The sequence below is a fragment of the Miniopterus schreibersii genome (assembly GCF_964146895.1).
Source record: "Miniopterus schreibersii genome assembly, chromosome: 10".
In the NCBI taxonomy this organism is placed as follows: domain Eukaryota; kingdom Metazoa; phylum Chordata; class Mammalia; order Chiroptera; family Miniopteridae; genus Miniopterus; species Miniopterus schreibersii.
This window is the reverse complement of record NC_138110.1, coordinates 63,013,397-63,037,594: the sequence shown is the minus strand read 5'-3', so window position 1 is coordinate 63,037,594 and position 24,198 is coordinate 63,013,397. Positions and strand designations below refer to the sequence as shown.

The window sequence follows — 24,198 nt, the reverse complement described above, 5'->3', positions numbered from 1 at the left end:
CTCTCTGAGTCTCTCTCACACCTACACACTTACATGCATGCACTCTGAGTATCTGCAGACAATTATCTGTAACCCCTGAAGACTATTCTGTCCTGACAGTGTGGGAAGCCACATCTAACACACCTGGGTTGGCATCCCAACCCCACCACTTCATGGTTATACAACTCTGGCCAGTTTCTTCTTTCTGAGAGTCCCAGTTTTCTTAATTATAAAAACTCCCTGCCTTACCAGGTAGAGTTGTGCATCCCCAGTCATGGTGGTAGTTTTATTATTTGTTCATTAATCACTTATTTAGAGAAATATGGTTTCGAAGAAAGAACAGCTTCGATGCCACACAGACCAGCATTTAAGCACAGGCTCTGCTACACAGCAGCTGCGTCGCTCTGAACAAACTGCATGCCCTCTCTGAGCCTTAGCGTCCTCATGGCTGAAATGAGGACAACATGTGCCAAGTGGACGTGAACTGCTTTGCCGCTGCTTCTCTCTGACCCACCTGGTCTTGGCCTTTCTTCTGGAGCTGCCCAGGTGTCCAGGTTAACACTAACGCATCACGGTGTGGCGGGCGCCGTGCTGGACTTCATCCGATCCCCATATCCACCCTCTCACACAGGTACTATGCCTAATATTCAGAAGGCACACAATCAAATGGCAGATGCTATTACTATTTCTATGAGCCAAGCTCTGGGCAGCATTTGTGTACCTTTATCAGGCTGAAAAGCTCCCTGAGGGTAGGGGCCGCATCTTGGCATCTGCCTCAGAGCAGACACTGTGCATATTCGTTGAATGAATGGATATAAACACTTCTTTGCATCCCCCCCCAGAGGCCAGGATCAAGCCTTACCACAGTAGGTGCTTGATGAATATTTGATTAACTGGAACCACAAAATATAAGCTGTCATTAGAGGCTTTAATCTGAATCCCAGGATGTCCTGAGGCCAGGTGAGTTGGTTCCTCCTGCTAATTCGGAACTCCTCCGAGGTCTTTCTCTGAGAATGCTCTGTGCCTCCTCCACGCCAGATCCCCGCTTTTCCTCCGTGGTGGCTGTGTGGCAGAGCTGTGTATGGAGACACTGCTTACTGCCCAGGCCTCACCACAAACCAAGCAGAAGGCAGCACAACCTCGGCTGCGAGGCCAGCATGGCTTCCAAAGGACAGGAACCACCCCTCCCACCAGGAGCTGCCAGAGCCTCTCTTCACACCCGCCTCTCCAGGGCAGCTTCTGTGACAGGCTCACAGACCATCAGCCAAGTTCCCTCTTCTGAGGCTGCCGACCAAGCTTCCAAAGGCCCTGTGGTAGGAAGCCTGGCCAGTGCCAATTTCAAGGGGTCACAGAGGTGTCTGGAGGCCTCAGTCCCTAGAGACTCAATCCCAACAGTGCTGCCGAAAGGGACAGGACACAAACAGGGCCTTTGAAGCCGGAGGCCCAGAAGCAGAAGGTCACAAGCTGCTGAAGTAATGTGTTACCCAGCCTTGCAGACAAGGCATGGCCTGGCGCCGGCCCACCTTCCCAGCCTTGCTTCCCTTCTCCAACTTCATGCTCAGTTGACAACTACTAAGCACATGTCCAGCATCTAGAACTTTGTATCACAGGACACAGACTAATCTGCCACAGACACGTTTTAATATGTACATTTAAAAATGCTGCCTAGTTGGTCACATTTTAAAAATCAAGAGATGCCACAAACAAATATCCATATTTCTGTTTTATGAATTAGAAAATCTGACAACACTGGGCCCAGGAGCCAACTAGCAGCTGCCTCTTTCAAGCAAGAGCTTTTCAATTTGCTGCAATCCCCACACAGCCCAACCTGCTTTGCCTCTGCAGACAACTGGGCTGGTGGTCCTTTCCTTTACATGCTTTATTATGGCATACAGACCTCCTAATGACCTTACGAGGTAGACAGCATCATTTCCCCATTTTACAGATGAGGAAACAGAGGCTCTGAGAGAAAGAGTAACTTGGCCAGGATTCAAACCCAAGCAGCCAGACTCCAGAGTCAAACACAAGGACAACAGTCTGCAGCAAAATGAACAAAATATGAACAATGTAGTGAGCGTTTCATAAAGCAAAATGCATTCAATTTCAGGAACTACCTTTCCCCTCGATATCATATAGCCTTCTTTTTGTGGGTGATAGAGGTGTTAAAATGCTCTCTCACTATATGAGAGTGATAGTAAACAGAACTCTAAATGTCACTTGAATGTCCTCATGTGGCAAAATAAAACGTTGGCTAACCTAGGACAGATTCCCCAATGCACTGATATTTGAAATCTAAGTCTGGGGACTGCGGCTCTGCTCTGAAGCCTTCCTCTCCCAGAATGTCAGCATGCTTCTGCTGCTACTCCTGGTTCAAAAACCCCAAACCACCTCTGCATCTCTTCCTACCTCTAAAGAGGTGGCTTTGGAACTGAGTCTTTCCCAAGCCCTCTCCCTCCAGCAAGCCCACAGAGCATTTGTTCATGCGTTGTGTTATATTTATCCCACTCTTCCTTGAGTTACAGTTACCTGTACCCTGTCCACTCCTATACCCCCTAAAGTGGTTACAGAACAGAAGAAAGAGTTGCTGGATTGTCAGCCAGTCAGAGCTTGAAAAGCCCTTGGAGACCACCTATATGATTCTCCTTTTGCAGGTGTGGCAAAGCGAAGGGCCTCGCCTCAGACCACCCAGGGAGTCGATGGCAGAGCCGAGTTGAGTCTCCCAACTCCTAGGTGCTGGCTCTTTCCACTGCACCAGGCCACTTCCCAGACACTCCCTTTTGGTTGACTCAGCACCGCAATTCAGAGGACAGTGCTGAGGGCATGTGACAAACGCTTCGTAAATATCTGTCTATTAAGAGGTGGAAAGCAGCCGAGGGAATGCAGGTCTCTCCCTATCCATAGCCCTCAGCTTGAGCTTCATTTCACCTGCATCAAACCTTCACTCAGTGTGAGCTGCCCATCAAATGAAGAAATGGCCCCTCAGGCCCCTGGTGACCTGGATGTAGAGCGATTGCATACAGCTAGCTGAGAAATGAATTCCCATTAGGCTAGAGTTATGATCCCAGGCTGACTGAGGAATCTTGGGTAAATGCCTTTACCTTCCCAGGTGTTAGGTACACCAGACAGGAGGTATGCTGAGAATAGACACGAGGAAGATTCCCCAAGTCTGTGCCTGCCTCCATAAGCACCTACAGACAGGAGAGGTTTGGGCCCACCTGGGGCAAATGGATAGTTCCACTGGACCTATGCCACAGAATGAGCTTGAGTTGTCCCTCAGACATCTGTGGCCACTTTTGGGGTTGCTGGGCTCAAGAGCCATTAAGTCTTCAAAACTGGAAATATCCTAAGCTGGGTAGAACATTTATCATCATCATCATCCGTAAACTCAATGCTGAACATAAGGAGATGACCATGGTATCTGACACTTTGCTGACCTCTGAGTAGGAAAGCCCATCCCCTTCCCCTGTCCCATCATACCATATCATATCATCACAGTTCCTAGACGGTTTATCATACCTACATGCTTAGACATTTATCTCCTCTGTCAGCTGGGAGCTTCTGAAAACTAAAGATTGACTCTTACTCTTTCCTGTATCCCGTGCACTCATCCCAGGGTGTGGCTAATAAATCATAAACAAATGCTGATTAACATTGAGCTACACAAGGAATCCCCTCCACTTCGATTCTGGGACAAGGTGGCATTTAGGTCTTTTAGAGCCAGTAGGTTCATCCAGTCCTTTTGTGGGATGGGAATACCGACATTCAGAGGGAAACTGGCTTACTCAAAGCTACTCAGGCAATGAGAGGGCTCAGACTAAAAGCAACTCTTTGACTCCCAGTACAGTGCACTTCCAGCTCAACTTTCTCAGGTTTCACAACAAGTTAGCTGTGTAACTCTGGCAAGACCCTTTGACTGTCTGCCCTGGCTTTCTCACTTGGAAAATGGGTAAAATTATAGTGCCTCCATAATGGGATTGTCTGAGGAGTAAATAAGTGAACCCGTAAACAGCACAGCACGTAGAAAGCTCTCAGAAAGTGTGTCTGTCACGACCGCCATTCATTCCTAGCCATTCTCCTTGGTAAAGGGGCATCCAGCACAAATCAGCACAGCGGAGCTCACAGCAAAAGGAAGGCTTTTCAGCACAGACTCACACACTCTTCAACCCAGCAAGTCCTCTGCAGTAATCACTTTAGGGAAATGCCTTTCCCTTTCCAAACCCCTATGTGCAAGTGCAGTATATACACAACTCACGGCGATGACAGCAAGGTCTAACTGGGAGGTAGTGAAACTTTTGCAAGAGCATGCTCCTTAGAGTTAGCTGAACCTGGTGTCAGGTAACAGTTCTGCCCCTTCTAGGTGTGCGATCTCAGGCAAGTCAATCTCTCTAAGCCTCAGTCTCATAGTCCTTCAAATATAATTCGTTATGAGGGTTACCTGAGATAGGTAATAGTCTGATACTCCATCAATGATACTGAGAGTAATAACAGTCTCATTTTTACTTGACAAAATCAACTTAAAAATGTCAGAACCAAAATCTACTTTAAAAATGTCAGGTACGGGTCATGTAGTCCAGTCCTCTCATTTTATAGCTGGAGACCAGAGGTCTTAAGAGGAGGCGTGACTGGCCCATGGTCACACAATGAGGTGGGGGAATGACACCTGGGCCCTGGGTCTCCTGCTTTTCTACCGTGTGTACATTTCGGCTCACTTGCTGCTTCTTACCTGCCTCTACTCCCCAAACACAGCAAGCTGCTGGCATCACTCTCTTCCCAACCCTCTTCCCTTCAAATTCACCTGAGCACCATCTGTTTGCCAACCACCCCCCTCTCCCAGGCACATCTTGCCCCTTTAAACCTGACTTGAGGAGAAGATAAAACTGCTGTTGGCCACTGGCAATAGTGATAACAACAGTATTAATAACAGAAATGACAACCAACGACCCGCACAATGCCCTGTACTTAAAAGCGATCTCACCTACACCTTCAACACATTCTTGCAATTTCTCCCTAACCTAACTGGCTTAGGGATATAATTTCCTCAAACTTCCTGAAGACCTACTTTGTGCCTAGCCACAGAACAGAGGTTGAAGACGCAGAGAGGAAAATGACAGGGGGTAGGACTGAGGGCAGGTGGAGACACCACAACTTCTTTTGGCCCAAAGGGTACAGCAGCAAAATGCCCTGCCCCTCCCTGTGGGGAGCTGCTTTATCACGCCGCCAAGGGGCAGAACGTACCTGTGGAATACGCCGAGCAAGAAAGGGTAAATGCGAGCCTAAAAATGACAGCAGGAAGGGAGACAAAGAAAAGACAACATGGACACCAAACACTTGACTGCCTCGTCTCAGGGAGGGCAAGGGAGCAGCAGTGCCCCCCCCCCCCAAACCAGGAAGCCTTGGTCCCTACCCTCTGCTGGCACACAAGATTCCAATGCTTCATTTCCTTAGCAACTCTGCCCTCAGATGCCAAGATTTCCCAAACCCAGGGTTGGACTATACATGCCTCCTTGGCACCATCATTTGCTAAAATGATGTCAAAGCCCTTGCAGTGGGAATGTTGTATCTCCTGGTTGCTTCCTAGGCCCTCAGTCCAGCAGCCCAAGATCGTCCAGCATCCATTATCTCCTAGCAGGGTCACTGTCCACAGGGTGCAGAAGAGACTGGTGATGGGGAGGGGAGGGGACTACAAGCAGCTACTCCTCTTCTCTTTCCCCAGTCTATCTCCCAAGACCCATGTCTCTGAAAACCTACTATGTGCCAGGCACAGGTTCGATTTTAAATGTTTCCTTTAATCCCAACATCAACCCTTTGAGACATGCACACTTCTTCCAGATTTACAGATGAGGAAACCGAAGCTTGGGGAAGGAAAAGTAACTTGACAAAGGTCACCCTAGTGATGGCACAGGGATGCTAGTAGAGGACTGTCTGATGTCTCCAGTTCCATGAGACTCACAAGATCAATGTTTCACTTGAGAAGTCCAGGGTTGAAAGAGATCAACTGAGGAAACCCCAATTATTTCATAGATTCACGTTTAAATTCTGGGTTGCTTTAAGGGAGAGGTCCCCTGACATGTTGAAGCTGCTTGAGAGACATATTAAAATTGTACAGACCATCTAATCCAACTCCTGCATTTAACAGATGAGCAGACAGACACCCACGCCTAAAGAATTTTAAAATGGCTACTAGTGGCCTACTAGCAAGCTAAGGGACTGGAACCCCAATCTCTGGCACTTTCCCTACCCCACCCTGCCTGCAGAGATCACCTTTTTCTGGGAAGCAACTGCAGCTCATCCCACACCACTGGATGGGCAGAGGGCAGAGGAAACAGGCAGTGGGGAGCCAGGCCTCCAGCATCTGCAGGGCTGAGGCAGGGAACGTGGGGCTTCCAGGCTAGCAGGTGTTGGAAACAGCCAGCTCCCTACTGAGCAGTGGGAGAAGGCATCCCCCCCGTGGAAGCTCCAGGGACACTGAGGCTGACCTCCCACTTTAGAGGTCACGGGCATTTCCCCAGATCTGCTGCAGGGCCCTGATGCTTCTCAGGGGGATACGGGAAGGAGGCAGTCACGGGCGCTTGACCTTGGGCTGGGTGTGGGGTTCTTTCTCCCGCCCCCCCGGGAGCCTTGCTCGTCTTCCGAGAGGAAAGGGTTAAACGTTTGCCAACGCTGGAGGAGGAAGGCAAATAGGCTGGGGTGGCCCCTAGAATCCTCCGAATCGCCCACCCTGGGCACCTTCCCTGCTGCAATCAGCATCCTCTAGTTGGGAACTGCACGGGGGGGGGGGGGGGGGGGTTGCATTTAGAGGGATGTAGGGGAGCGAAGGGAGGGTAGGAATGAATCGCGGTTAACCCCTCCCGGCCCGCCGCCCGCCGCCCGCCGCCCGCCCGGGGCTCGGTGCCTCACCTGAGCGCGCTCGCCCCCGCGGCGCGGCCCAGCGCCCCGGCCGCCTTGGCGCAGCGCCTCCGCAGTCGCCGCCGCAGCCGCCCGCCGATCAGCGCCCTGCGGCGGAAGAAGACGGGCAGGTGCGGTGAGCGCGGGTGGGGCCCGGGCAGGGGGCCCCGGCCGGCCGCGGACAGCGGGGCGGCCGCAGCCCGAGCTTGGAGGGCAGCTACCCGCCGCTGCCGCTGCCGGGTCCGGGTCCGGGTCCGGGTGCGGGTGCGGGTGCGGGTGCGGGTGCGGGTCCGCGCCGCCCCCTCCCCTCCCCCACCCCGCCCCGGCGCTCCGGGCCCCGCGGGCGCAGCCGGCGGCGGGCTCGCGGGTCCCCGGGGCCCCTGCCATCACCTGTGGAGGCGTCCATGGCTTCGGCTGCCCCGCCGGGGCCAGCGAACAGCCCTCCGGAGTCCCCGCTGGACGCGGCTAACTGGGCGCTCGCCGGGCGGGGCGGCGGGCGGGCGGCGGGCGGGGGCGGAGGGAAGGGACGAGCCAGTCGGCGGCTCGCGGCGGCTGCGTGAGCCGCGGTCCTCACTCTCCTCCTTAAAGAGATAGTTGGCACCTTGCGCCGCGGGGCGTGGGAGCCGAGACGTGGGCGCGCAGCGTGGCGCCCTCTCCCGCCCACACGTCAGCCTGAACTCAGAGCTGGCGCCGCAGCACCGCGCACGGTGAGTTGGTTCACGCAGAGGCTGTGTGACCCTGGGCGAGCCCCTCAACCTCTCTGGGCCTCAGCTTTCCGGTCTGTAACGTGGGAGGAGGATACCAGTCGCCCTTCCTGGCACACAGCTGGCTTACGTGAAGCGGTCATTTCACCCGTGTTCCTTTAGGGACATATTTCACTCCCCAAACCAAGCACCTCTGAGAACCAGGGTTATTTAATACAAACTGCACTTGGACTACTAAGAAAAATGATAGCAGTACATCTTAGATACCTGAAAACGAAAATGTTTTTCTTTGAAGTTGAGTATGTGAATCATTGGAAAGGTGGAAAGATAATCACAGCCTAAAGGAAGTGTTCATGAAACATCTTTTCCCACTGTCTTCCATCAGTATCACGGGGGAAACACGGGGCCAAGTCCAGAAACTGGATTCTCTGCCTCGCCTCGGCTTCTAGCTATGCAACAAGGGCTATCTCCACAAGGGTTATGTGGTTCATGTCAGAGGTGGGGAGCAGTGGGAGGGGGCTACCTCCTTCTGAGCCGGCCCTAACTATCTGCTCAGTCATTCCTCTGCTCAAAACCATCCCTCACTTCTTCCAGATCTCTGCTCAAGTGTCACTGTTTCAGGGCGGCCTTCCTTGACCCTCCCTTCTATTATAAAATAGTAACTCCCTTCTTCCCCTCTCCCTCTGCCATAGTTTTGCTGTATTTCGCCACCAGCTGATGTGTTGTATATTTACTATTTGTTAGTCTGTCATGATCACCCCCACTAGAATATACACTCTATGAGGGGAAGAACTTTGCTTTGTCCCCTACTATATCCTCAGTGCCTAGAATAGTGCCTAACGCATTAGGTACTCAATAAATATTGACTGAATGAGGGAGCAAGCACACATTGTCCCAGGCCCTAGCCTTCTGTAAGAACACTAGGTCAGATGACATACGGTCTCTTCAGACTCTTAGGTCCCTAAATCTCTGTCTACTTGTGGACAGGCTGAACTTGGTACCCTCTACTCTCCACCCTAAGCAGACTTTTCCAGGAGAAGAATTTGTAAAGTGACTTCAGTGATTTTTATATCGTGACTCTGCAATACTGGCCTGGTTAATTTCTAATGTACATGATGAAATAATAAATAAAATAGGATCAGCCATGCAAGGGCCCTCCCCATGGAGCAGGACTTACTTCAGCAAGGCTTTGGTGCCCACTGAGTCTGCCTCTTAAGTGTGTCTCTTGTAGAAGTGGTTGGGTGGTACTTTAATGTGGTTTTGTCACAGGAAAGAAATTGGGCTTGGAGTGGGTCTTTCTTCATCTGGCCAGTAGAGTTGGATTCTTGACTTCACGCAGGAAAGATACGAGTCCAGGTGATTTTGAGAGTTCATTTATTAAAGCTGGGGACAGTGAAACAAAGGAAGGGCTTAGGTAGAAGAAGCAACAGGAGAGAGCCTAGGTGGTGCTCTGCTTTGGCTCTCTAGAAATGCTATAGAAAGGGAGCCATGCATGGTGGGGCTGCTGTTAGCTCACTGAAAAGTCGGAGAAAAGGAGGCCTTGGAGACAGAATCAGGTGTAAACCCAGGATGAGCTGCCATTGCCTATTGCTCCCCTCGTTGCAAGTCTCATGGGGACCCTTAGAGTTTAGGAGAGAAAAGTAAAGATGCACACCTGAGAGGGAAGAAAGGTTTGGGCATGCTCCAGAGAGAGCCCTCCTCAAAGTTAAACCTTTTTCTGTAACTCTGACTTGTGGTAAATCACTCTATAACAATGCCTATAATTTTGCAACAAAAGCCTATAAATTTTTTTGGTATTGGTTATATTTTCTCCTCTATTCAACTAAATTGAATTCTTCTATCAGATGACCACCATTACATTATGCTTTGTGGGAAAACATGGAGAGCAACTGTAGCAGAACAGGGAAAATGCTAAAATTGAATTTACAATTTTTGTTTCCTCTGGTATCTCCTGGCCTGGTTTCAAGGTAGCCTAAATCTGGTTCAACTATAGTTGAAAAAGCCATGTGAAGTATGGCCTGCCGTCTAAAAAAACACACAACCAAACACCTATTGCTGTATTAGCAAGTTAATTGATGAAATGTTTTATCTGCCCTAAGGTCCACCTATATTAAGTGACTTTTTTACACTTAAAGTAAAACCAAAGGAAGCCATGTTTGTTTATCAGGAGATAATTTCTGAGATCCTCACTTAAAATATACTTTTCTTTTGTCCGTCCCCCATGTATTTTTGCTTGGTACTTAGAAGACTAAATTTCCCAGAAATCTCCACAAGGAACTTCCCTAAATCTAGAAAGTACTTCCCCCCACAACAGTCCCACCTGGAATGGTGTTAGCTAGTCAGGAATTCTCTCCTCAGCATTGTAAAGCATGTGATTGAAAAGAGAACCAGTGTTTAGCTATAATGTAAAGTGCAACAAATGAAGATTTGAAGCATAAAACAAAATTATTCTAAAGAAAGCAATAGTTTAGTTTTGTTTTGTTTTGTACTAATTGGGAAATACTTAAGTTTGTTTAGTTTCAAAGCAATTTTGATTCCAGTCTGGCTAAGCACACTCCTCCCTCTGATGGCTGTAATACAACCTGAACAAAATGCATAAAGCAACTACTTAAGGTCTCTGAAAATACTAGCAGGCAAACTGGGGAAGGAGGCCACTGAACTAGTGAATTTACCATTTTTGTTTCCTCCGGTATCCCCTGGCCTGGTTTCAAGGCAGCCTAAGTCTGGAATTGGGGAATCAACAGAGAGAACTCTCAAAGAGCCTCCCTGGTTCTGACTTGAGGATCAGGAAAGGAGACCTCCTAATGCTCAGGGTGAGTGGCGTAAATAATTTTTCTTTTCTGGTTTAGTCTTTTCTCCATTGTCTCATGACCCAGTCTCCAAGCAATCCTGCAGTGGTGGCCGTGACAACAGGGACCCACAGGTGCCTAACACTCTGAGGGAGGAGAAACTTTTCCAATCAGAGTAGCTGTGGTCCTGAGAGAAGATGAGCTGTTTTTTGTCTCTTTCTGTCCTCCCACCATTTGGCTCCAGATGCAGGTTCAACTGCGGGAAGAAGGCAGCAAAACAGAGCAGAGTAATAAAGCTCCAAGCTCCAGCTTTCTGGTGAATCCCAAAGAGGGTAAACCAAATAATAATAATGATACAGTAGAAAAAGAATAACGTTTAGTTACTACTGAAAACTAAAAACAAAGAAAAACATTGAAAGCAATCAGAGAAAAATAATGTGTTAATTATACAGGAATAATGATTTGAATAACTGGATTTCTCAACTGAAACTATGGAGGGCAGCAGTAAAATGGGGAAAATTTTTCTAAATTGATGAAAGAAAAGAGCAGTCAACCAGGATTGTATACCCAGCAAAAATATCCTTCAGAAATAAAGATGATATAAAGATATTCTCAGGGAAAGGAAAACTAAGAGAATCCATTGCCAGAAAACATGCTTTGAAAGAACTGCTAAAGAAAATTCTTTAGTTAGAAGGGAAACTATATTAAAAGGAAACTTGGACCATCAGGAAGGAAGGACAGAAGGACAATCAAAATGGTAAGTATTTGGGTAGATATAATAGCCTATTCTTCTCCTCTTGAATTCTTTAAAATATGTTTGATGTTGAAAGCAAAAATCACAGCACTGTCTGATGGGGTTTCAATGTATGTAGATGTAAAACATAAGACAATTGCAATAAGGAGGGAGCATAAAGGAACTTAACTGGTGCAAGGTTTCTACACTCCACTTGAAGTGGTAAAATATTGATTCTAAGTAGAATGTAAAAAGTTAAGCATGTGTTTTGTAATTTTTAGAGCACCTGTTAAAAAATATAACAATAGATATAGTAAAAATCAACAGGTAAATTAAAATGGAATTCTAAAAAATGTTCAAGTTTTCCAAAATAAGGCAGGAAATGGGGAAATACAAGAATTTAAAATAGAGGGAACAAACAGTAAACAAAAAATAAAATGGTAGATCTAAATCCAAGGGTATCAATATCTACATTAAATGCAAATGGTTTAGACATGTCAATTAAAACAGAGATTATCAGGATGGATAAAAAATGAATTAGATGCTATCTACAAGAAACTCAGCTTAAATATAAGGACATAGGTAGGCCAAAAGTAAAAGATGGAAAAGATACACCATGTAAATACTAATCAAAGGAAAGCTGGATGACTTAATATGAGAAAAAGGCTTCACGGGCAGAGAAAGACAAATGCTGTATAATTTCATTTATATGTGTAATCTTAAAAACAAACAAACCAAAACAGAAACAGATTCATAGATAGAGGGGGGGGAAATGGTGGTTACCAGAGCAGGGAGGGATGGGGAGCAAGTGAAATAGGTGAAGGGGATTAAGAGGTACATACTCCAGTTATAAAATAAGTAAGTCATAGGAATGTAATACACAGCATGGGGAAGGGAATACAGTCAATAATATTGTAATAACTTTGGTGACAGATGGTAACTTATTGTGGTGATCATTTTTTAATGTATATAAATATCAAATCATTATGGTGTACACCTGACACTAATAGGATATTGTATACCAATTATATTTCAATTAAAAAAAATAAAAAGAAGACTTCAGAGCAAAGAAAATTACTAGGGATAAAGAGAACCATTATATAGCAATAAAAGGGTGACTTCACCAGGAAGACATAATAATTGTAAATATGAATGCATCTAATAAAGGAGCTTCAAATGTATGAAGCAAAAACTGTCAGAGCTGAAAGGAGAAATAGATCCACAATTATAGCTGTAGACATGGACACTCCTTTCTCAGTGATAAACACAACTAGTAGACAAAAAATAAGCAAAGATACAGAAGAACTGAGCAGTACTATCAACAACTAGGTACAACTGACATTTATAGAACACTCCACCTACCAAGCCAGATTCTATACTAGGTCATGAAACAAACCTTAAGTAAATTTAAAAGAATCAAAATAATTTAATATGTTCTTTAATGATATAGACTAGAAATAAATTATAGAAAAGGAACAGGAAAAATCTCGCCTGGAAATTAAACAACATACTTCTAAATCTATCTACAGGTCAAAGAGGAAGTTTCAAGGGAAAGTAGAAAATATTTTGAACTGAACAAAAATGAAAATACAACATATCAAAATTTGTGCAATGCAGTTAAAGTAGTTTTTGAAGCTAAATATATACCATTAAGCACTTACATTAGAAAAGGGAGGTCTCACGTCAATTGAGCTTCCACCTTAATAAAACTAGAAAAATAAAAGCAAAATAAATCCAAAGCAAGCCAAAGGAAGGAAATATCAGAGCAGAAATTAATGAAATGCAAAAGAAAAACCCCAAAACAAACAAACAAACAAACAAAAAACACACAAAACAAAACAAGAGAGAAAAATCAATGAAACTGAAAGCTGGTTCTTTGAAAAGACGAATAAAATTAGTAAACCTCTAGTACTACTGAAAAGAAAAAAGAGAAGACATACATTTATAGTATCTGGGATGAAATAAAGGTTATTACTATGGATACCACAGACAATGAAAGGATAAGAGAAAAATACTCCAACAACTCTACACACATAACCACCAATTTAGATGAAACGGGATAATTCCTTGCAAGCCACAAACTACCAAAACTCACAGCAAATGAAATAGGTAACGGAATAGCCCTACAACCATTTAAAAAATTGAATTGATAGTTTAAAATCTTCCAAAATATAAATCTCCAGCTCCAGATGGTTTCATGGGTGAATTCTATAAAACATTTAAAGAAGAAATAACAATTCTACACCATCTCTTCCAGACAAATAAAACGTAAAGAAACACTTTCCAAGTTATTTTATGACACCAGTATTACCCTGATACCAAAACAAGAAAAAGTACAGGAAAAGACAAATACAGACCAATATTCCTCATGAACACAGATGCAAAAATCCTAAACAAAATATTAGCAAATCCATATGAAAAGAAGCTTAATATCATTAGTTACTAGGGAAATGTAAGTAGAAACCACAAGACACCACTTCTCACTCCCTAGGATTGGCATAATAAAAAAAAGGGACATTAACACAAGTGTTGACGAGGGTACAGAGAATCGGAACTCTCCTATGTTACTGGTGGAAATGTAAAATGACGCAGCTACTTCAGGAAACAACTTTACAGTTCCTTGAGAAGTTAAACAGAGTTATCTAGGATAGAGATATGGTATTATATGATAACTCAGCAACTGCCCTCCTAGGTACATAACCCAGAAAGAGAAAAACTTATACACTCATGTTCATAGCAACATTATTCATAATTGTCAACTCACCTGTCTACCAACTGATGAGTGGATAAACAAAATATATACTCATATAATGGAATATTAATTTGGCCATTAAAAGGAGTGAGGTATGGATACATTCTTCAGTGTGGATAAACCTTAACCACATATGCTAAGTGAAAAAAGCCAAATACAAAAGGCTAGAGACAGAGTGAACTAGTGGTTGCCAGGGTTGGAGGGAGGGAGGGAATGGGGAGTGATTACTAGTGAGTATGGGGCTTCTTTTTGGGTGATGAAAATGTTCTAAAATTAGATAATGGTTATGGCTGAATAACACTGTGAATATACTAAAAACCATGAATTTAACACTTTTAAAAGTGTGAATTTTATGCTATGTAAATTATAGTTCGAAAAAGCTGTGAAAATATATTAGCAAATTGAAGCCAGTGATACATAAAGGAATAATGCACCATGATGAAGTGAGGTTTATCCTGGAAATGCAAAGCTGTTTAAACATTCAAGAGTCAGTTGCTGTATTCCACCATATCAACGGTCTAAAGAAGAAAGCCCTTATGATCCAATCAATCAATTCAGAAAAGCAGTTAAAATTCAACATACATTTATGATTAAAGAAATAAATCCACAAACCAGGAATAGAAAGGAATATCCCCAACCTGATAAAAATACACACACACGCACACATGCACACATGCACACACGCACACACCCCACCCATACAAAGTCAGCTGTAGCTAACATCATACTTCATGGTGAAAGAGTAAATGGTTTCCTCCTTGCATTGGGTACAGATTACAAAGCAAGAAATGAAACTGTCCCTATTTGCAGACAACATGACTGGGCAGAAAATCCTAAGGAATCTACAAAAAAAAAAACAAATTTCTAGAACAAATTTGTGAGTTTAGCAAGGTCCCAGGATACAAACCTAACCTACAAAGGCCAGTTGTATTAATGACAAAATTAGAGAGATGGGGAACAGATTAGTGGTTGTCAGGGGATAGGGAGGAGGGGAGAGAAAGGTGGCTGTGGTTACAAAAGGGTAGCACAAGTGATCCTTGTGATGGAACTGTTTGCTCTGTTTCTTGACTGTGTTGTCACATGGAGCTACAAATGTAATAAAATTGGATAGAACTAAATGCACACAAATAAGTGCATGTAAAACTGGTGACATGGGAATCAGGTGAGTGGATTTTATCAATGTCAATTTCCTGTGCTACCATATTATAATTATGCAAGATGTTACCATTGGGGGAAACTTGGTGAACAGTACATAGGATCGCTCAGTATTATTTTTTACAACTGCACATGTGCTACAATTACCTCAAAATAAAGAGTAAACAAAAAGTCAAATGGAACTCTCATACATTGCTAGTGTGAGTTCAAAAAGGTACATGCACTCTGGAAAATAATTTGGTAATTTTTTTTAAATCCTCACCCAAGGATATGTGTTTTCTTTTCATTGATTTTAAGATAGAGGAAGGGGTGGGGTGGGGTGGGGGGGGAGGGAGAGAGAGAAACATCAATGTGAGAGAAAAACATCGGTCAGTTGCCTCCCATACACAATGCCGACTAGGGACTGAACCCAAAACCTGGTATGTGCCCCGACCAGGAATCAAACCCATGACCCTTTGGTACATGGGATGGCACTCCGACCAACTAAGCTACACTTACTGAGGCAATTTGGTAATTTCTTATAAAGTTGAACATGAATCTACCATATGGTCCAGCAATCTCACTCCTAGATATTTATCCCAGAGAAATAAAAGCTTATATTTACACAAAAACTGGCACAAATGTACATGGTAACTCTGTTTATAATTGTCAAAAACTGGAAACAACTTAAATGTCCTTCGGGGGATAAATGGATAAATAAACCGTGGTATATCCATACAACAGAATAATACTCAGCAATAAACAGGATAGAAATACTGATACATGTAATAACTCGGACTAATCTCAAAGACATTACACTGAGTGAAATAAACCAGTCCTCAAAAGATCACATACTATATGATTCCATTTACGTGAAAATGGAAAAAGTAAAAAACAAAATGATAGTCATGTAGAAGAGTGGTTGCCAGGAGTTAGAATGGGAGAAGAGTGTGACTATGAAGTGATAGCACAAGGCAGTTTTTTTGGTGATGGTACTGTTGGTATCCTGCTTGTGGTGGTGGTTACAGGAATCTACATATGTGTTAAAACTGATAGAACTGTGCACCAAAATGAAAAAGTCAGTTTTTCTGTACATTAAAAAAAAAGAGTTAATTTTAAAAAGGCAATTTGACATTTAAATCTTATAGTTCATACATTCAAAGAAGCCATTTAGAATTTAGTTTGCAGCACAACAGTATTTTAGAGAGTATCATAGGCTTTGTTTTACAGTATACCATGGAGCTCACAGAGCATTATATGAAAATTTCTTAACAAACTTCAAATAAGAAAAAAAAAATAGTTTTAACGTCAAAATGCTTAGTAAACACCAAGTAAAAAAACATCCATTTTAGTGACCTTTACTTGAATTCCAGCTGCAGACAACATATCTGCTAATTTTTTTTAACATAGCAACATACTTAATTTTGCTGGCACATGAGTGGTGGTTATAATAATCATTAAGTAGTGAACAAAAAGGTTAAATGAACTATAAATAGACTAACAGCCACTCAGATCATTTAAAACAAAGATGAATTTTATAGCTCTTCAATTAAGGTATTAGAAAACCATGGCACTAGGTCAAATAAAGGATGATATGCATTTGAACCAAATAACTTATTGTCTGTGGGGAAATAAGAAAGTGTTAATTATTAATTAATCCCATAAATTTTAAATAAATAATCCTTGAATGTTTATTGAGGCATACAGTATTTGAAAAATGTTTTCTAAATGCAACATTCAAGTCAGGGAAAGTGGTAAATGCTATACATTCGAGTCAGCTAAGTTAAAAAGATTACTTAGCTATAACTTAGTATTTCTGAAGCATATAGGTTTCCAGCTCTGGCTATGATTATTCTGAACTTACAAAGAAGAAATGGGAGGTTGGCCTGTGTATGAAATGGATCAGACCTTCAGCTGCTTCCAGGCAGCTGCTGCATTAAATCGAACAATCTATACAGAAATTCCAGTGATGACATAAATCTGCATGTTCTGAATTTCCTTCATATTTTATGGAACATTGGTCCCACTGTAGCTATAATATCTGCATAGGGGGCTCTCTGGCTCAGCTCAATAGCCCGCTGTTTTTTTAGGACGAGAAAGCTATAAAATCTGGCGGCTGCTTGTTTTCGGTCACTATTTCTGCAGAGAGTCATCAGACTAAAGTGCTTCATTCCTGTCTTGTAGAATTCCTGGGAAAATAATTAGAAAAGAGGACAGGAAAGGGAAACAAGATCATTAGAAGTAAAGCAGATTGTGAATGCATAATGAACAACAAAAATTAACATTTTTGATAAGTGATTGTGAAATCCTTAAATGGAGAAATGCAAATGACTCATTAGTAAACTTAAAAACCATATAGGTCATAGAGCCCAAGCTTGGTTCATTGAGAAATGCATGCAAAAGAACTCTAATGTGTTATACAAATGTTAGATCTTTAAAAAAAATGATATTAACGTAAATGGCTCCTGTGAAAAGTGCAATTAGTTTAGACTTGCAGGGAGAAAAAATTCACCAGACTTTGGGAGGCTTCAAATGCAATGCAGATTATGAGCCTATTAAGGCCGCTCTTCCTTAAAGATACTGGGGGAGGGTGGTAACTATAAAACTCTAGCAGTAAATATAGAATTTTATTTGTACATCTCAGTGACAGGGCAACATGACTATATAAACATCTCCCAGTTTCTTTGCACAGGTTAAAAGGATGTTGATTTTGCCATAGGGTACCTGTGAACCTACTAGGAAAAACTAAGGTAAAATAAATTGTTTAATTATGGGTGAAGATAGCTCCTTTTATGAAGATTCGTACTTGGAATCAGACTCCTAGAAGAGAAGGGCAGTTTTTTAGTTGGAAATATTGTGGTGAATACTGGCCAGTATCCCTGTGAGTACTGTAATCCTTGGGTAGTTGTGAAGCATTTTTAGAAATACCATATACAAAATTGGCTTTTTTTTTTTTTTGGCCAGTTCATAACAGTTAACAAATTAATAAGTTAAAAACTTAATCTCAACCAAAGGAGTGGCCCAGTCTTGGCAACCTTTCAGAGGTGGCGTGACAGGACTTCATTTGTTCTTGCTCTTGAGGAGATATGATGTGGGTTGAGTGGCTTTCTCCCCTGGGAGGGAGCAGGGACAGCCCTTTCAGTTTCAAGAATCCTTTTGAAAAACACTCTGAGTGGACAAATATTCAAGATTAAATGCATGTGCTTATTCTCTCCCCTCCAGAAACCCCTCTAAAAACGAAGGAAAATAAGTAGAAGGTGACAAAGAAAGGAGATAAAGCCGAAGAAAATGGAAGACTAATGGACTTAGCAGAGTGGAGAAGGCTGAAACCTAAGTGCCAACAGGGAGGAAAACCAACAAAAAGCAAGTCAATTTGAGCTACAGAGCCTTTGGAAACCTCAGGAATTAGAGGCACCAGTATATGATAAGCTGGAGATACAGAGGGAAGCTGAAAACAGGAGAACTTCTTGAAAGTCTACTTGGGAGCAGTTGGACCTTCAGGTCTACTCCACCACTTCACTGGATGGAGACATGGCTCCTGCCATACCCTAGCAGGCTATTTCCCCTGGGGGAGAGCAGGGACAGTTTTTTAATGTCAAGAATCCTTTTGAAAAATACCCTGAGGGGACAAATGTGCAAGCCTGAACATATGTGCTTATTCTGTTTCCTCCAGAAACCCCTCTAAAATGAAGAAGGCAGGAAGGTGCTTTTCTGGAGACACCAACCACTGTGATGAGACCCTAGCCATGGGACACCAGGCACTGTGGATGGTAGAGAAGCGTCATACCACAAACTAGGGGTTAAGTGAAATTCAACACTCTAAACAATAAGAGAGCCAGACTCTCCCTGACCACTTTTGGTTCCCAGACCATGGGCATCATGCTTATATCTCCTAGGCAGTAGATGTGAGGATTAAGCTGGGAAAACTGTCCATTTTGAGGAAAAAAACACCTACAGATAATGATATCAGTGTATGTGTGTGGGGGAGGCACCCAATTACGATGAAGACCGCAAGTCTACAAGCACCATCCATGCTTATATAACTTCCAATTAGATTTTTGGTATTTCATTCTTAAATAAAAACAGATAATCCAAGGTCTATCAGATATTTGAGTAAGATTTCTAACAACCAAGAGCAAAAAAGAAAAAATTCAAGAGAATTGCTAAGGAAACGGAAATAATGCAGGGAGCAGAAGAAAACTATAACCTTTAAAAGTTAAGAAAAGACACTACATCTGTAAAAAATGATTAGAATGATATGAGAAAAGCAGAGCAGTGGTTTGCTTGGGGATGGGAGAGATGGGACAAGGGATTATCAAGAGGCACAAGGAAACTTTTTGGGATGCTCACTATCTTGATTGTGGTGATGGTTTCACAGGTATACACATATGTCAAAACTTATTTAACTGTATACTTTAAATGGGTATGGGTTTTTGTATATTAATCATACCTCAATAAAGCTGATAAAACTAACTAAATGATTAGGATGCTATAAAACACACAACAAACACCTAAAACCTAAGGAAAAACTCCTGGAAAACAAACCAAAAAAAAGATGTAAGTGGAAATAAAATTCAATAGACTTGAAGATAAAGTTGAATATTCTAAACCGTAGAAAACACAACAACAAAGGACATTAATAGAGGAGATAAAAGATTTTTAAAAAATTAAAGGTGCCATTTAGGAGACCCAACATCTGGCCCATCAGAATCCATACCAAAGCACATCATCATGAAATTTCAGAGCAATAGGGATAGAGAAAAGATCTAAAAGCTTCCAGAGATAAATAAAGGTCACTTACAAAGGATCACCAACCAAGCAGCATCTGGCTTTTCAGTAACAACCAAGAAGCCTAGAAATGTTACAAAGCCTTTAACACCTGAGAGATAATGTTTTTAAATTATGTTCAGGGACAACCAAACAAGTTAAAGATAAAATAAAGAAATTTTCAATCTTGTATGTAGGATCTCCCATGCACTCATTTTCTCAGGAAATTAGGAGAGGATGTTAGCCAAAAGGAAGATCAGAGTACCAGGAAATAGAGGTACGAATATAGGAAAGAGACAAAGGAATTCCATGTATGGTAAAGGGATGTCCCAAGACAAGAGCAGGCCTACAGAGCAACTAATCCAGGTAGAATAAGAGGGTGATGAGCTCTAGGAGGGATCGTCAAGAAAAATAAAATGGAGCTGATGAATTACTATGTTGCCAGAAAGTTTGGAAAAATAAGAATGGGTATATAGACACTAGGCTAATGAAAAAAAATGAAGTAGTGATTAACTTTCCCCCCACCCCCAACCCCCATAAAGTTAACAAGAAGATAAATGTAATTACACTATGAAGTTTCAATGTGAACTAACTTTTACATCGTCTTTGTGGCAGCAACTGCTGGTTGTCCCTTGATATCCATTCTCCTCTTCTTCCATAAGTAATAGGACTACCTGGGCCCAAGGTTGTCAGGTAAGAACTACATTTCCCAGCTAGACATGAAAAGGTGACTAAACGCTGGTCAAGGAAATGAGAAAAATGATACCCACGATACCTGGGTTGTGCCCTTAAGGCGACTTTGCTGCTGATTGGAATGCGGCAAAGCCATTTTGGATAATGAGAACAAAGAAAATGAGATAAAGGGAAAGAGGGTCTCAGACAAGTTTGTGAGAATAGCTGCCATATCAGATGGTGCTTTTACCTCAAAGAGAAAAAATACTTCTATCTTTTTAAGCCACTGATATTTTGGCTCTCTATCACAATCAAACCTGCCTCATAACTATTACAATTGTAACTTTTTAAGCACTGTTACTGTGCTAAAATATATTGAGGAAGGGTGAGATGTAATTAAGCTAAATTTTGATTAGAAATAAATAAAATGTAAAGCTAAAATATCAAGAAAGAGCCATAAAACAAGTCATTAGAAATATGGATATAAATACTAAAAGAAACACCTTAATGTAGTTGTTTTTGGTGAGCAAGACTTAGAAATAAGGGGTAGGGCAAAGGACTTCTGTGTTTCCTTTTCAACCTTATAGCATAGTACTGTTAATTATAAGTTAAATTTAAAAATTATGGTTCACTCTTAAACTGTTATAAATTAAGTTCCACATTGAATATTTATTAATAATATGCTAAAAATAGGAATGGGACATAAAATAGATGTCTAGAGGCATGAGTATGGGTGAGAAGTTGATTAGAGCTTCTTCGAATTAGAACTGTTTGATGTAGGCACCAAAAATAAACTCCCATATTTAGCAGTGTGTATACTGCTCAAAATCATCTCACTAAAGTAGAATTTGGCCTCAACAAAAACATAACGAAAAACAGTTTCATTTTTATTGATATCTAGAAAACTGAAGTCAACATTTTACTTATTTTTTTAAAATAAAAATTGGGTTGATAAACCCTATCATCTTACCCTCAAATCATTTAACATCTGACGTATTCTTCGATTCCATCTCTCTGCCTCAATATTTTGTTCATTTCCCAATGACTCCTGTTTGAATGATTAATAAAATATTTCACTTAAGCAAATTTTACTGAATGTTTACTATTTTTCAGGCATAGTGTTAGCTCTACAAGAAACACAATTATAACACTGGATCCTGCCAAATAAGGAGCTTATAGTCTGATAACAGAATAAGACTAGCTTTCAAATATAGATCAGCCTTTGCAGGATTACATCTATACTCCCCAGGTTATCTTTTTATTAAAATTTTTATTGAATTTATTGGGGTGACATTGGTTAATCAAATTATATAGGTATAAGGTATACAATTCTATAATACATGTTCTGTGTACTGTATTGTCTGTTCACCGCCCCAAGTCTCCTTCCATAATCACTTATTCCCCCTTCACCCTCTTCTACCTCCCTCACCCACTTTCCCTCTGGTAATCACCATACTATTGTCTGTGTCTATAAGGTTTTTTGTTTGTTTGTTTAATCCCTTCACCTTTTTCACCCAGCCCCCTAAGTCCCCACCCCTCTGACAGCTATCAGTCTATTTGTTCTCTGTATCTATGAGTCTGTTCCTATTTTGTCTGTTAGTTTATTTTTTTCATTAGATTCCATGTGTAAGTGAAATCATATGGTATTTGTCTTTCTCTGACTGGTTTATTTCACTTAGCATAATACTCTCCAGTTCCCTCCATGCTGTCACAAAAGGTAAGATTTCCTTCATTTTTACAGCTGAGTAGTACTCCATTGGGTAAATGTACAGCTTTTTTATCCACTTACCTACTGATGCACACTTGGACTGCTTCCAAATCTTGGCTATTATAAATAATGCTGCAATGAACATAGGGGTGCATTTATTCTTTTCAATTTGTGTTTTGGGTTTCTTCTGATAATATTCCCAGAAGTGGAATCACTGGGTCATAAGGCAATTCCATTTTTAATTTTTTGAATTAACTCTGTACTGCTTTCCACAGTGGCCGCTCCAGTCTGCATTCCCACCAATATTGCACTAGGGTTCCCTTTTCTCCACACCCTTACCAACGTGTTGTTTGTTGATTTATTGATGGTTAGTCATACTGACAGGTGTGAGATGATATCTCATTGTGATTTTAATTTGCATTGCTCTGATGATTAGTGACATTGAGCATCTTTTCATAAGTCTATAGCCACCTGTATGTCCCCTTGGAGAAATGTCTACTTGGGGTCTTTGCTCATTTTTAATTGCATTATTTGTTGTTGTTTTTTGGTGTTGAGTTTTATAAGTTCTTCATAAATTTTGGATATTAACCCCTTATCAGATGTATCATTGGCAAATATGTTCTCCCATTCAGTGGCCTGTCTTTTCATTTTGTTGATGGTTTCCTTTGCTGTGCAAAAACTTTTTAGTTTGATGTAGCCCCATTTGTTTATTTTTTCTTTTGTTTCCCTTGCCTGAGGAGATATATTAGAAAACATATTTCTATGATAAATGTCCAAGATTTTACACACTACCTATGTTTTCTTCTAGGATTTTTATGATATTGAGTCTAACACTTAAGTCTTTTATCCATTTTGAGTTTATTCTTGCGTATGGTGTAAGAAGGTAGTCTGGTGTCATTTTTTTCATGTATCTATCCAGTTTTTCCCAGAACCATTTATGAAATAGACTATCTTTACCCCATTGTATGTTCTTACCTCCTTTGTCAAAATTAATTGACTGCAAAGGTGTGGGTTTATTTCTAGGCTCTCTATTCTGTTCCACTGACCTAAATGTCTGTTTTTATGCCAGCACCATGCTGTTTTGCTTACTGTGGCCTTGTAGTATAGTTTGACATCAGGTAGCGTGATTCCTCCAGCTCTGTTCTTCCTCAAGATTGCTGTTGCTATTCGGGGTCTTTTGTGGTTCTGTATGAATTTTTGGAATATTTGATCTAGTTCTGTGGAATATGCCATTGGTATCTTGATAGGAATTGCACTGAATCTGTAGATTGCTTTAGGTAGTATGGACATTTTAATGATGTTAATTCTTCCTGTCCATGAACACGGTATATGCTTCCACTTGTTTGTATCTTCTTCAGTTTCTTGCTTCAGTGTCTTATAATTTCCTGAGTATAGGTCTTTTACATCCTTGGTTAAATTTATTCCTAGGTTTCTTGTGGGTTTTTTGAAACAATTGTAAATGGGATTTTTTTCTTAGTTTCCCTTTCTGATAGTTCATTATTGGTATATATAAATGCAACCAATTTCTGGATATTTATTTTGTATCCTGCTACTTTACTGAATTCATGTATCAGTTCTAGTAGTTTTTCTGGTGGTATCTTTAGGGTTCTCTATATACAGGATCATGTCATCTGCCCCATGCTATCTTCTGATAAGGGGCTCAAGAGTTAGGAGATTCTACAGTCTTTACTGGTAATGCATCCCAGGGCATCGGGACCTTACTTTGAAAAGTAGTCAGCAAAGACCACCACTTTTGGTGAGGACTTATTCCAGCTCTGATCAATCTGAACTCAGTTAACAGAAGTAAACATAAAGCTATACAAAACCTGCCTTGTAAAGGCCTTTATCTGAACTTACTTGGTGATACAGAAGCTCTAACAATAATTGATGTTTAGGAGTTTGTGTACAATTGGGTTAGAAATCTTTCAGATTTTGAGAGTGCCTTGTCCAAAAGAGATCAACCAATTGCCTGTCATTATCTGAATAGATTCATTCTTTTCTGGTCTTAAACCTTCAGAAAGGCCTTACTACTGAAAAATTGTAAAGTTGAAATCCCTTCACAGGAACTCACTCTA

The 24,198-nt window shown here is 41.7% G+C and overlaps 1 protein-coding gene across 1 annotated transcript in view; it reads right to left on the bottom strand.

Annotated features, from left to right (window-relative positions):
* Window positions 1-16,206: 16,206 nt before the first annotated feature.
* RAD21L1 (RAD21 cohesin complex component like 1) overlaps window positions 16,207-24,198 on the bottom strand; it is a 29,050-nt gene continuing 21,058 nt past the window's right edge. Inside the window, exons 13-14 of the mRNA XM_081148419.1 lie at window positions 21,386-21,463; window positions 16,207-17,165 (exon numbers count right to left, since the gene is read on the bottom strand). Coding sequence (XP_081004545.1) covers window positions 16,977-17,165; window positions 21,386-21,463 — 267 coding nt within the window. The 3' untranslated portion in view covers window positions 16,207-16,976. The remainder of the gene's footprint in view (window positions 17,166-21,385; window positions 21,464-24,198) is intronic.